The sequence below is a fragment of the Pleurodeles waltl genome, chromosome 3_1 (assembly GCF_031143425.1).
Source record: "Pleurodeles waltl isolate 20211129_DDA chromosome 3_1, aPleWal1.hap1.20221129, whole genome shotgun sequence".
Taxonomy (NCBI): Eukaryota; Metazoa; Chordata; class Amphibia; order Caudata; family Salamandridae; genus Pleurodeles; species Pleurodeles waltl.
The window spans coordinates 1141740119-1141755255 of NC_090440.1; the positions used below are offsets into that span (position 1 = coordinate 1141740119).

The 15137-nt window shown below is 44.5% G+C and overlaps 1 protein-coding gene across 2 annotated transcripts in view; it reads right to left on the minus strand.

The window, feature by feature from the left end:
* GLB1L2 (galactosidase beta 1 like 2) overlaps positions 1-15137 on the minus strand; it is a 746782-nt gene that overhangs the window by 393290 nt on the left and 338355 nt on the right. For both annotated transcript variants that reach the window (XM_069224446.1, XM_069224447.1), the window contains exon 8: positions 6059-6123. In XM_069224446.1, the coding sequence (XP_069080547.1) occupies positions 6059-6123 (65 nt within the window). The remainder of the gene's footprint in view (positions 1-6058; positions 6124-15137) is intronic.

Genomic DNA, 15137 nt, shown 5'->3' on the forward strand with positions numbered 1-15137 from the left:
GAGCTTGATGTATTAGTGGTGGTAGGCTCAGGGGGTTTACCTGGACAGGACTTATCCCCTGGCCTATGGCCTCTATTTTTACACACAAAGCACCAAGGCTTTTTAATGTGTGTGGGTTGAGAAGAAGAGGAAGAATTAGTTTTATCCCCACCCTCTGAAGAGTGTTTAAGATTTGAAGTGGGATCTTTGGTTTTACCCTTATCCCCATGCTTATCTTGAGATTTTTCACCATCTTTCTTCTTATTGCCATCTTTGTCACCCCCTGTATGAACTTTTCTGTTCACCCTTGTTCTGACCCATTTGTCTGCCTTCTTTCCCAATTCTTGGGGAGAGGTCAGATCAGAGTCTACCAGGTACTAGTGAAACAAATCAGACACACAATTATTAAGTATATGCTCTCTCAGGATTGTGTTATACAGGCTTTCATAATCAGTAACTTTACTGCCATGTAACCACCCCTCCAAGGCCTTCACTGAATGGTCAATGAAATCAACCCAGTCTTGTGAAGACTCCTTTTTGGTCTCTCTGAACTTTATCCTGTATTGTTCAGTGGTTAAGCCATAACCATCCAGGAGTGCATTCTTAAGAACTTGGAAATTATTAGCATCATTTTCTTTCACAATAAGGAGCCTATCCCTACCTTTTCCACTAAATGATAGCCATAGGATAGCAGCCCACTGCCTTTGAGGGACATCCTGTACAACACAGGCCCTCTCAAGTGCAGCAAACCACTTGTTAATGTCATCCCCCTCCTTATAAGGGGGAACTATCTTGTGCAGATTCCTGGAATCATGCTCTTTTGCAGGATGACTATGGGGAATACTGCTGCTGCCACCATGGGTTTCTAAACCCAACTTCTGTCTTTCCTTCTCTAGTTCAAAAGACTGTCTATCCAAATCCAGCTGTTGCTTTTTAAGCTTCAGTCTGGTTTGTTCCACCCTCAACTTATTGAGTTCCCTCTCTAACATTCTGTCATCAGGGTTGGTGGGAGGGACATTCCTAGATACAGAGGTATGATGGGAATGAACAGAAGGAGACCTGTCCCTTACAGAAGCCACCCTAACAGCTTGGCTAACAGAAACATTACTACCTGTATGGTGAGAATAAATGCTTTTGCTATGATGTGAGACAACACTATTTGTATGGTGTGGCTCATCATCATTACCAACTATGCTAGACTGTCTAGTAATGGGCAGGCTAGGAAGTTTCTTTCCTGAATCTTTTCCTGGGGGAGTCCCTGAATCAGATTGGGAACTATTAGGTACTTTTTCAACAGATGGGGCACCTATAGCCTTATCTTGTTCTTTAAGCATGTTAAGTAACAGTTCCAAGGAAGGATTCTTCCCTACACTCAAACCTCTCTCTATGCAGAGACTCCTTGCTCCTTTCCAGCTAAGGTGATCATATGCAAGTTTGGACAGATCAACATTTTGGCCTGTGACAGAAATTTTTAGAGAGAGTTAAAGTGATAGAAAAAGAGAAAAAAGTTTTCAGAACTTTTTAGAAAGACAGAAAAAAACTTTTTAAACTTTTAAGAACTTTTTGAAAGTTTAGAAGTACTTTTCAGCACTTAGAAAAGAGTGAAAAGAGGAAATGCAAAACTTTTTGGCTATGTGTATATACACTGACCTTGTTTTGTATATTTTTCTCTTATGAAAAGTACAATGACAAGAGTGGTAAGTAGTCTCAAAGCACTTATCCCACCGCTGCATAACCAATGTAGGAGGCTGGACTGGCTTGTAGTGAGTACCAAGGGGTACTTGCACCTTGCACCAGGCCCAGTTATCCCTTATTAGTGTATAGGGTGTCTAGCAGCTTAGGCTGATAGATAATGGTAGCTAAGCAGAGCAGCTTAGGCTGAACTAGGAGACGTGTGAAGCTACTACAGTACCACTTAGTGTCATATGCACAATATCATAAGAAAACACAATACACAGTTATACTAAAAATAAAGATACTTTATTTTTATGACAATATGCCAAAGTATCTTAGAGTGTACCCTCAGTGAGAGGATAGGGAATATACACAAGATATATATACACAATAGCAAAAATATGCAGTATAGTCTTAGAAAACAGTGCAAACAATGTATAGTTACAATAGGATGCAATGGGGAAACATAGGGATAGGGGCAACACAAACCATATACTCCAAAAGTGGAATGCAAACCACAAATGGACCCCAAACCTATGTGACCTTGTAGAGGGTCGCTGGGACTATTAGAAAATAGTGAGAGTTAGAAAAATAACCCTCCCCAAGACCCTGAAAAGTGAGTGCAAAGTGCACTAAAGTTCCCCTAAGGACAAAGAAGTCGTGTTAGAGGGAGGAATAATGCAGGAAAGACACAAACCAACAATGCAACAACTGTGGATTTCCAATCTAGGGTACCTGTGGAACAAGGGGACCAAGTCCAAAAGTCACAAGCAAGTCGGAGATGGGCAGATGCCCAGGAAATGCCAGCTGCGGGTGCAAAGAAGCTTCTACTGGACAGAAGAAGCTGAGGTTTCTGCAGGAACGAAGAGGGCTAGAGACTTCCCCTTTGGTGGACGGATCCCTCTCGCCGTGGAGAGTCATGCAGAAGTGTTTTCCCGCCGAAAGAACGCCAACAAGCCTTGCTAGCTGCAAATCGTGCGGTTAGCGTTTTTGGACGCTGCTGTGGCCTTGGAGGGACCAGGAGGTCGCAAATTGGACCAGGAGAGAGAGGGGACGTCGAGCAAGACAAGGAGCCCTCTCAGCAGCAGGTAGCACCCGGAGAAGTGCCAGAAACAGGCACTACGAGGATGCGTGAAACGGTGCTCACCCGAAGTCGCACAAAGAAGTCCCACGTCGCCGGAGAACAACTTAGGAGGTCGTGCAATGCAGGTTAGAGTGCCGTGGACCCAGGCTGGACTGTGCACAAAGGATTTCCGCCGGAAGTGCACGGAGGCCGGAGTAGCTGCAAAAGTCGCGGTTCCCAGCAATGCAGTCTAGCGAGGTGAGGCAAGGACTTACCTCCACCAAACTTGGACTGAAGAGTCACTGGACTGTGGGGGCCACTTGGACAGAGTTGCTGGATTCGAGGGACCTCGCTCGTCGTGCTGAGAGGAGACCCAAGGGACCGGTAATGCAGCTTTTTGGTGCCTGCGGTTGCAGGGGGAAGATTCCGTCGACCCACGGGAGATTTCTTCGGAGCTTCTGGTGCAGAGAGGAGGCAGACTACCCCCACAGCATGCACAAACAGGAAAACAGTCGAGAAGGCGGCAGGATCAGCGTTACAGAGTTGCAGTAGTCGTCTTAGCTACTTTGTTGCAGTTTTGCAGGCTTCCAGCGCGGTCAGCAGTCGATTCCTTATCAGAAGGTGAAGAGAGAGATGCAGAGGAACTCGGCTGAGCTCTTGCATTCGTTATCTAAAGTTTCCCCAGAGACAGAGACCCTAAATAGCCAGAAAAGAGGGTTTGGCTACCTAGGAGAGAGGATAGGCTAGCAACACCTGAAGGAGCCTATCACAAGGAGTCTCTGACGTCACCTGGTGGCTCTGGCCACTCAGAGCAGTCCAGTGTGCCAGCAGCACCTCTGTTTCCAAGATGGCAGAGGTCTGGAGCACACTGGAGGAGCTCTGGACACCTCCCAGGGGAGGTGCAGGTCAGGGGAGTGGTCACTCCCCTTTCCTTTGTCCAGTTTCGCGCCAGAGCAGGGCTAAGGGGTCCCCTGAACCGGTGTAGACTGGCTTATGCAGAATTGGGCACATCTGTGCCCAAGAAAGCATTTCCAGAGGCTGGGGGAGGCTACTCCTCCCCTGCCTTCACACCATTTTCCAAATGGAGAGGGTGTAACACCCTCTCTCAGAGGAAGTTCTTTGTTCTGCCATCCTGGGCCAGGCCTGGCTGGACCCCAGGAGGGCAGATGCCTGCCTGAGGGGTTGGCAGCAGCAGCAGCTGCAGTGAAACCCCAGGAAGGGCAGTTTGGCAGTACCAGGGTATGTGCTACAGACCACTGGGATCATGGGATTGTGCCAACTATGCCAGGATGGCATAGAGGGGGCAATTCCATGATCATAGACATGTTACATGGCCATATTCGGAGTTACCATTGTGAAGCTACATATAGGTAGTGACCTATATGTAGTGCACGCGTGTAATGGTGTCCCCGCACTCACAAAGTTCAGGGAATTGGCCCTGAACAATGTGGGGGCACCTTGGCTAGTGCCAGGGTGCCCTCACACTAAGTAACTTTGCACCTAACCTTTACCAGGTAAAGGTTAGACATATAGGTGACTTATAAGTTACTTAAGTGCAGTGTAAAATGGCTGTGAAATAACGTGGACGTTATTTCACTCAGGCTGCAGTGGCAGGCCTGTGTAAGAATTGTCAGAGCTCCCTATGGGTGGCAAAAGAAATGCTGCAGCCCATAGGGATCTCCTGGAACCCCAATACCCTGGGTACCTCAGTACCATATACTAGGGAATTATAAGGGTGTTCCAGTAAGCCAATGTAAATTGGTAAAATTGGTCACTAGCCTGTTAGTGACAATTTAGAAAGAAATGAGAGAGCATAACCACTGAGGTTCTGGTTAGCAGAGCCTCAGTGAGACAGTTAGGCACTACACAGGGAACACACACATATAGGCCACAAACTTATGAGCACTGGGGTCCTGACTAGCAGGGTCCCAGTGACACATAACAAACATACTGAAAACATAGGGTTTTCACCATGAGCACTGGGCCCTGGCTGGCAGGATCCCAGTGAGACAGTGAAAACACCCTGACATACACTCACAAACAGGCCAAAAGTGGGGGTAACAAGGCTAGAAAGAGGCTACTTTCTCACAATACCAGAGCATAATCCTCTAGGTATCTTCGAGTTATACAAATCACTTCTTCTAAACTCCCTGGATCCCTTGGGGATAATCAACTCAACCTGGAACGGGGTTGTTGGGGAATTAGATGACGACTGGAGAGAGGCTAAAACAGCCTCTCGGATTCTGGCTATGTCCTCCAATTTCAAATTTGCGCAATTTGGCTACTTTCACAGAATATACTGTAGCACAGAGATACTTTGGAAGATGGGAAGGTCAGACCGCCCGACCCATATGGGGTGTGGTAGTGCTATAGGTAATCTATACCATTTGATTTCGGAATGTCCTAAAATTGTGACTTGTTGGCACCTGGTACACTATACCTTGGCATCAATTTTACACAGTTCCAGTTAGTGGGACCCAAAAGTGGAGCTTCCTGGGATCATGGAGGGATGGTCTGTCTCTAGCAGACAAAGGGCCGTGGCTGGAGATGGGTTTTTGGTGTCGAAAGAGGACATTGAAAGTCACTGGTGTGGGGCACACCTCTCTGCGATTGATTTAGAGAAATGGCTTACTGCTGTGCAGCAGAAGAAGACAATTATAAATGGAAAGCCTGTGCCACAAGCAGTGCAGGGTGTTGGCTGCTTGGTCCTCAAAACACACGACCTCTAATGACATTGATTGTACTCCCTTAACTAAGATACCTAAATCCACGTTGTCATTTTATGCTGTCATTGTTTTAAAAATAATTATATACCAACGTTCGGCTGGATATATCTGTTTCCTTCTTTCCCGTTTGCACGCTTCTGTGCACTGCATTATGTTGAGTGATTGTTTTAAAATGCTCATCAAAACAGTTATTAAAAAAACTGGGCATCAATAATGTTTCAATTTTTTTTTATTTTAAAAATTAAAATCTGTCTAATCCAGACACAAGAATATATATTTTACTTTTGTAAAATGTGCCGGGATCCCGCACGTGGACAGACAATTCAGTGCTTATGATTAGTAATAGGCAAGAAGAAGCGTATTTACACTCTGATTCATTGTATTACGAAAATGACGAAAAATCTAGTTCATTTAGCAAAATATGGCATTGGCATGGTGCTGCCATTCGGACAATCTGAAAGGGATGATTTGCATGGTTTTACAGTGTTATCAGTGACTATCATAAGATCGTCCGTGGAAAGTAGGTACCCTATCCGTCGTAGAGTGATTGCCCTAGGAAGTGTGCATTTCATATGGACAGTCAACTCATGCTTCCATGTAAGGACTGGTAACTTACCTGGAAACTATCAAGATATGAAAAGAGAATAGGCTCTTTCTTTTGGAAGTTAACAGTGGCCAAAACTGTGGAAAAAGAAAAGAACACAATATTAAATAGCAGTGACATTAGGAAACAACATCTTCATCATAAAAAGAGGGATTAGATTGGCGGCTGTATCAGAAAAACTAAACTCCTAAAAAAGGACAGGAATTTGGTAGAATTAATGAGAAGAAGTTATTTACCTTCAACTACAGTTCTCTACATTTGCTATAATTCATAGATTCACATTCTTGTAGTCTACGTTTATACAGAAAGTGTTTACATACTCTAACTTAACAATCCAGAAGCTATGCACCATGTAAAGTGTATTCATCTCAGAAGGCAGCCTGAACATCTCGGAGGCTTGCACTGCTCATGTTTTCTAATCAACAAGTGTAAACATATGGTAGCCTCATAGAAAAAGGGAAGAGGGAGTACTGCATTTAATCTATGAAAGATATGAAAGCTGGAGTATAGTAATCGTGGTTTAACTTATTTCTTCTGTGGTATTGGACTGTTCATAAGTTCACATACTTCAATAAAAATACAAAAGCAGAATAAAATAGAACATAGTGGAGAATGAAGAACGGTAGATAGGAGACCCGCCTTAATGAAACAGATTCTGCAGCCGGCCTGCCTCAGGGAAGTTTCAGACCTTGGCTGACATTCGTGCCTCCTGAACGTGTAAGCTGCAGGCCTTTTTTGCCTTGCAAATGTCAGTTAGCATAGTGCCCGAAAAAAGGGCTTGTGCAGTGGCCACGCCTCTGGTGGAAAGAACATCCACGTTTCTCCTGATAATTTTGTCATGGCAAAGAATATTGCAGAATATACTCCTACACAATACACCTTGCATCAAAAGGGGTTGCTCATCAGTGGCAAAGAAGAAAAGTTTCTTACCTGTGGTAAAAGTCTTTCTGGTGGATACTCTAACTCTATCTACATACAGGTTCCTCACCTGTAGAATAATCCCTGATGGCTGACTGTATGTGGAAACCTCAAAGCTCTCACTTTGTTGGTAGGGGCGCTGGCTTCATGTTGACACAGAATGTGGCATCAGATAACATCACTGTAGCCAAATAGTGCCCACTTTGGTGCAGCAAAGTGAGTTTAGATCCATTCCCCAACCCCCAACCCACCTTCAAGGTACATTGAGGAACTCACATCAACAAAATAGTGAAGTCCAAACTACCAAGTGCAATTTTATTAACTTTTCCTATAGCTCCTCTATCAAATGGGGAGGCAGGCAAGTCAGTGAGTAATCTGCAGGTAGAAAGAGCATTCACCAGAAAGATGTTACTGCTGATGGATACTTCTACCTGCAGGTTCCTCACCTGTAGAATAGGTTCCAGAACAACAGCCTTCCACTGGAGGAGGAATGATGGTTGTTTAGATGAGAAAATCTTGCAAAACAGACCTAGTGAAGTGTTTGTCTGAAGGACCTCAGAAAATATACAGTAATGCTTAGAGAAAGTACGTAGGGGTGCCCAGGCCACTGCCTTGCAGATCTCTGCTATGAGGACAGCTTTGGCTGGAGTATAATTAATGGATGTGGCTCAGGTGGAATGGTCTCTGACATCTTCTGGAGGATCCTTCTTGGTCAAGGCGTAGCCAGTTTTGGTGCATAGAATCATCCATCTTCAAAGGGTCTACTTCTGCACCACCTTCCCCTTTTTGACTTGACAGTACCCTACAAAAACCTGGTCATCCTATCGTATGTCTTTGGTGCGGTCCAAGTAGGATTCAGCCTACAAAGCCGCTCCTTCTCCTTAGTGTGATGTGGAGGGGGGTAAAAAGTGTGGAAGGGAAGGGAGTCAACACTTTTGGCAGGAAAGCAGCCCTGGTATGCAAAATCAAACTGAAAGGGAAAAAAGAAGCAAAGTGTGGACATATTCTTGAGAGTTAACATCCTTAAGGGACAGTTATGCAGGGACCCAAACGGAGTCTCTATAAGACAAGTCAAAACCAAAATAAGGTCCCATTGGGGTACAACAAACAAGGTTGGTAGATACATATTTATCAAACCTTTCAGAAAACCGTACCATTTGGGGGATTTGGAAAGGGACGGCAGGTCTGGCAGAGAGAGGAGTGCTGACAAGGCAGCCAAATACCCCTTAACACTACCTACTGCACAACCCTTGTGAGCAAGGGAAAATGAATATTGCAGGATCTGTGACAACTTAGCTTGCAAGGGGTCTACACTGTTGTCTGTACACTATACAAAAAAAGCTGCTCCATCTCTCAGAGTAAGTGAGTTTTAAGGGGGAGACAATACACTGATGCGTGATGGCAGCTGAAAGGAACTAAGATGTCCCTGTTCAGTCTTCAAGCATGTAGGTGGAGGTCTCGGAGACTAGAATGCAGAACCAACCACTCCAAATGGGAACGGCAGCTTCATGGAGTGACATGTGGAGAAGCGCAAGAGGTCTGCGTACCACACCCTCCTTGGCCTATCCGTAGTAACGAGAATGACTTGGGCCTAGTCTTGGCAGATCTTCCTCAGAAGAGAGCACCCAGCAACCCCAAACAGGAGTAAACCACGAAGCAATGGCCAAAAAGAACCTATAACGGGAAAATCAGCCGAACTATGAAGAACCAAACACCAGCCACGGAGTCAACCAACTATCAGCAGCACCCACAAGAAGATGCCTCGCCATCCCACACAAATATTTTAGGACAGTACTGCGGCCAAAGGACAGACAACCCCAGAGATATAAAGACTTAGGTAAGAACGTCAAAGTGGCCAGGAGAAGCAAGTATTAGGGTCCAGTAAAAACAAACGACCCACACACCATATCCATGGCAAAGCAATCATAGGATCAAGGAGCACCATGGTGAAACAACCAAAGACCACCAAATAGCAAAGAACGATTATGGGCAGCCCCATCAAATTGCAGTAAGAGAGCAAGAAGGGCTGTCAGGAGGGAAACTCAACACGTTCTATGGGAAAGACACACTCCAGGACATGGGAAACATCTATAAAGGAGAATCGCGCCACCCAGAGACCACTGGCCACCAAAGCAATGGAATACCAACTGCAGTAACATGCAGGGGCTACTCCTGCCTAAGCTACAGACCCTGTGCTTGCCAAACAAACTCCGTAAGGCACGCCTTCCCATCCACAGGCTTCACAGTAGGGGGCCCACTAATGCATTTTAACTTTCTTGACTTTTAGGAATGGCATGAATCATTATGACTCCTTGAGTGTATCTTACATTTGGTGGAGTCTCCCTCAACAAGCTGAAGCATTCTTGACTCCCACCTCAACACACATAACAACTGAAGGTGTGCTGAGGTCTTCCTGTGATATGAAGTGAGACCCAGAGTGGGGCTCTGTGGTCAAGATGGCACACCATGCACACTTTCCTTTTAAAGGAAGTGACCGCTGCTATCTCACAAGGCTGTATAGGACTGACAGTGGTTGTAGTTAGGTGATTAGAGAAGCAGGAGCAGTCATTCTTCCTTCCGCTAAAGAAAGTGGCCTAACACCCTTTCACTTGTTTTTAAATTGTTTGCTAGCTCTCTACAACTTCGCTCATCCATGTGGGACATGAATGTCACATGCATGAATTTATCTGTATGGGTAGAAGACATGCCACCATTGTATGTGGTGCATGTGGTTATGCCACAATGGGTTGCATTTGGACAGAATCCACGTGGTATCTAAGATGAAGGATCTGAGAGCCCAAACAGCCAGTGTGACTTGGAGGACTTTTTTAATCCACTGATCTTGAGAGTGGGCCATGGTAGAGAGTGTTTAGGAGTGGAGACAGTGGGTCCCTATGAAGCTAGAGAGTTCCCCCATCCCTTTCCTGGCCCTTTATTATATTTAAGGGCTATCCTCTACAGATTAACAAGAAGCTGAATAGGACAACTCTTCTTTCTCTATCTTTTTTGTGTTTTTTGTGTTTCTCCTGACAGGAGACTCCCGCACTGACCTAACCTTTCTGTAGACACAACATGGACTTAGACCATGGCTGGACCAGTCTGCATAAAATAAAAAAAGTGCAGAACTGCCCAGAGCCGGTCAAAGAAATTAACTGCTGAAACACACAAAGTCTGTCTGCTACTTAAGCATAAAGATGAAGCAGCATTTCAGTTTGTGTACAAAGATTTATTTTCTGCAACGATTATTGTATACTTATGTCTGTGCAAGTTCCTAGCCATCTCAGTGCTATGAAGCCAGCCGGTGCTACAAGAAAGCACCCAAGCTTAGCAAGACTCTGATGTCTTAAAAAGAGTCAGACCGCTGTCAACAGCTGACATTCCAACGAAACCAACTTGATGCGACAGCGAGGTCAGCACCAACAACTAATGACTCATCTGGGATGGACACTCAGACGATTGATTTGAGGGTTTGCGTCTGGGCTTCAGGTACAACTTCCAAGGGGTCCATGGAGACAAGAGTACCTTAGCCTCAGCATCATCTCCCCAACTGTTGTAGACGATGCGTCCACTCACCCTTGATCTCTGAGATGACATAGATCCTACCGTACACCAACCAACCATACTAGGGAATCAAACACTCCTTTACCAGCAAGTGGGGACTTGAAGCACACAACCCGCCAGCTGCACAAAACCCAATCCATGGTATGGGTACAAACTGTCAGAATTATGGACAACACCATAATTATGAACTACAGTTAGACCTGCAATGAGATAGGGGGCTCTGGTTGATCCTATTTGAGAGCAGTAACCCCTGACTGTCCAGGAATTCCTTAATTAGCTCCCAGTGGTTTTTATACTCCCTACCACCTGGCTTGTTTGCGCTGCCATTCAAAACCATCCCAAGAAATGGCTAGCCAGTTTCTAATCTGACCTCCTAAACCATATCCGACATATCCTTACTATGTGCGATTCTGCATTTATCAAGGGAGATCTGAATGTCTCGGCTGACAACCTCTCAAATGCAAATAGCCTATACCAATTTGATGATATGGAATACATCAGTTTTATACAACTGCTTAAGGAGCCAAATCATGAAACATATCGCCGCTCTTGATTTATTGTTTCCAGCAATACTTGAGCTCCAAAACGTTGAGCTCCTTCAACTGTCCTGTTCTGATCACCTCAAGCTAGTTTTGATATTGTAACCAAAATATCCAGCAGATCCAAGAATGCCCCAATATTGTCTATCCTCCTCCTGGTGCAAACTTAACTGAATAAAACAAGACTTTTTCATCCATTTGCGGAGGTGTACTTCAGAGGCTGCACTCTGGGTTTTTGATGACATATCAGTATTCTGGTTCATACCTTCTTAAGGAATACTTATACTACGAGCAAAAAAGAATTGTTCCCAGATCAACTTTAAATACTAAAAAGTCAAAGCAGCTCACTAGAAGATACTGAAGGACAAACAAGCCACTGAATTGCAATGCTCAACTTTCAATGCCCAGTCTTTGGATATTAACTGGTATGTGCTAGGGCAAAGAAAGAATACTTTCAGTTCCACATTAATGAATCATTCAGTTAAATCTGCCTATGAACTGCTCCACAGCTTGAAGGAGCTAGTGTCTCTAAACCTCAGTACAATCATACTTGCTCCTTCAAAGGACTTCTGTGAAAAACGACTATCTTTGTTTTTAGTGATAAAATCAATACTTAAAGATCTCACATTGCTCTCTCTGCCTCCCAGACTTTTGAGACTCCAAAACCTCAAACATCCTTTATGTTCTTGCCTTCTCTTTGAGACTGGGGCCAGCCTCAGGGTCTGACTGAAACAAATGTTGTTCTCCTTCATGAAATCCTACCTATATTTGGACTGCTGGAAAGCAAAAGTCATTAATCTAGGTTTCCTTGCACTTACATTGACCAATATCATCTAGTCGGGTATTAATCTAGTGGTAGTGTCCCCCAAGGTTTAAGCATGTAATCACCACTGCCATCTTAAAGACAACAAATGCAAACACTGATAAAGTGGAAAATTACAGACTCGTTTTTGGCCTTTTCTTTGTTGCCAAGGCATTAGAAACGTTTGTAGCTTGTCAACTGTCTGTCCATCTGAATTACAATTGCCTTCACAAGGACCTCCAGTCTGGCTTCAGACCACATATGGGCACAGAAAACAAATTACTAATCATATGAGAAGAGGTCTTAAGTATCCCCTGCACAGGGCTTATTGATACACTGTAATCATCAGTAGACACCAGAGTTACCATATTTCCTACACAACCACAGCCATCAAGCGAAATGTGGCCCTTTCCTCTTAAGATCTGCCAACATCACCTGCACAGTAAACCTCATCGACACCACCCACTTCTTATCCTACTCTGATCACCACTTCATGCCTTTTTGTTTCAGTATTTTACTCTTTATTTTCTGACCTTTTTGCATTTTTCACCAATCTCACTGGGTCCAACTGTTTTTTTCTTGCTTCCTCTCTCCTAAATAGCAGGCCATTGGGTCCTCCACTAGACCGAACAACCCTTTGTACAGTGTCTAGTATATAACTGTTGGAACAAATCCTTTCCGCGGGGTCTCCTCTGACTTTTGCATTCCTTTGTTGAACCTGTTTTGGTTGGCTTTTAGGACTCTGTGAACTTTTCCCTTGCTAAATAGTGATACAGTACTTGCGCTCGTCTTTAAACATGTTCTAATTGGCCTGTATCTAATTAGCACATTCAAATTGATAGTAAATAGTACTACATGTACCCAGGGCTTGTGAGTTAAGTGCAACTAATGGGCAGCAGCAATCATTGCGTCACCCACTAAATTAGCCTTATAAACTTGTCTCAGGCTTACTAGTGCAGCGTGTAGTTCAGTTGTAAACTGCAATTTCAACATTGCAAAATAAACCTTTCACCAGGCCTAAGCTTTCCTTTTTAACGCCTATAAGTCAGACGAAAGGTAGGCCCCAAAGACTCACAGGGCAGAGTGCACTGTATTTAAAATGTAGAGCATGTGTGCTTACGTTTTGCAAGTCCTAGCAGTGGAAAACTCCTTAAGAAATATTCACTGTTGTAAGGCCTAGCTTTCCCATTGACTAACACTGGAAAACCTTATTACATTTAATAGGTGCTAACTTCAGACTGGAAGCAGATAGAAATACACTGATTACACTCAAATGAATGAAATTTAAAACCTTTTTTAATGGTGAAGTTTTACTTCAAGTTCCGACAATGCCATGTTTAGAAAATTTGAATTTTCTTGTTCAACAATTAGTGCATTTCTGCCAATGTCCTGGGTCACGTGACTGTGAATGGCTCTGCTGTTGGGTTTTGCGTATTGCGTCAAGAAAAAGTGAGACAATGGGGGCTTAGGTGTGGACAGGATGGACATCCTGACAAGATGGCTTAGGAAGCATTGTATCCAGCCTTACTTACACTTTAAAGGTATTTGCCTACAACACACACACAAAGGAACCTGACACCAGGCCTACCCTGTCTTTTGTCTCCCAGACAGTTTGGAGCCTAGACCAGGGAAAGGGGAAGATCGGGCCAGAACTAGTTTTGGGGGTAATTTAGGGAATTCCCCCACACAAAGGCTAGCACCGGGTATAAAGATAGGACCTTCAGAATCACTCATCAGAACATCCTGGACCTCTGGAAGATTGAGAAAAAGGACTGCCCTGCTGCTTGAAGGACTGCTTTGCTATCTGAAAAGGAAAAATTGACCTGCTGGTCTTGATCTGAAGCTTCCCAGAGTGACTCCAAGGGTCGGTTGGCTGACCACTTATGTGAGATACAGGGACCAAACAAGCTCCCTGCAACTTCCCTGATGACCTGAACTTGTGCACTTTCTGCTTCTTGATGCTATTTTCTTTTTTTGATAACAATTTGTATTATTTTTACTATAGAACACAAATGTCCAGACAGTCAAACCAACTATGTCACAGACAGCCCCACGATGAACAATAAACAATGAACATAGCTGTTTCAGACTTATAAACCCAAACCATAATATTCCCACCATCTGCCCCAAATCTTCCCATGCTTCTGTGGGCATCCACTGGCTGTATAGATAGGCTTTTCCTATTAGGCGAACCAGTCTACTCCTGCTTGCCAGGCAGCCAATGAGGAAGGGATCTTTGAATTCCACCCAGAGCAAAGTTTCTCAACCGGTGTGGCAACCCCTACAAGCACAAGCTCAATTCTTGGTCCGCCTAAGTCATCCAACAACCCCATAACGGAAACACTTGGGGTAAGGTCTAAGGGCTGGTTAAGGGCTGATGTGAATTCTTGCTCTATTCCCTGCCAATTTGGGGTCAACACCAGGGATGACCAGACCACATGAAAAAGATCTGCATCTGGCTATAACCAGTGAAAACAATTGGCTTGTGAAAGCCTACCCGTTCAATGAAGCCATTGAGGGTTCATGTAGTTGAGGTTGAGACAATTAAGTTGGACTAACCTGAGGCACGCATAGGTGGCAGGTTCCCGAGAGCCATCCTAGCCGCTAGTCAGTGCCATACAGTTCCCCAAACCATGCCTTTCAGTTCTTTTTCAGGCTTGAAAACCGGTTGGGGGAATTGATGACCAGAAAGCGGCAGATCTGTGACATTGTGCCAGTGGTAAGACTACCAGTGAAGTAATCTTACCAGCCTTACTTGGTAAGCCTACCAGTTAGCAGTTTAGCCTTCCAAGGGGCTAAATTTGGGAGCTCAGTATGTAAAGGGATGTGAGCTGCAAGAGCATGCCGTAATTGTAAGTACTTATGGAATTGGGTACTAGAGAGTTGATACTGCTCCTGTAGAGCTTGAAAAGTCTAAAAGTGGGCCACCCGATAAGACATCACCGAGCTGAGTTATGCCTATCCTCTCCAATTTTGTGAACCCTTCTAGACCCGCAGTGAGATGCAAACATGTATCTAGCAAAAGAGGACTTATGTGTGTCAATCTACGATCCCAGCCGATAAGTCAGAGTACCGTGCTCCAGCACTGGAAGACCACATGGTAATATCCAGAAGGGAATGGAGAATCAGAGAACCATACAGAAAGGCCATAATTCGGTCTAGTTCCAGCAGGGCCAACTTGGCCCTATAAGTCAGGTCACTCCAACCCCCATTAAGGCAGTCATTTACCACACTCACCTGGGAGGCTATGTAATAACAGTGTAGAACTGCC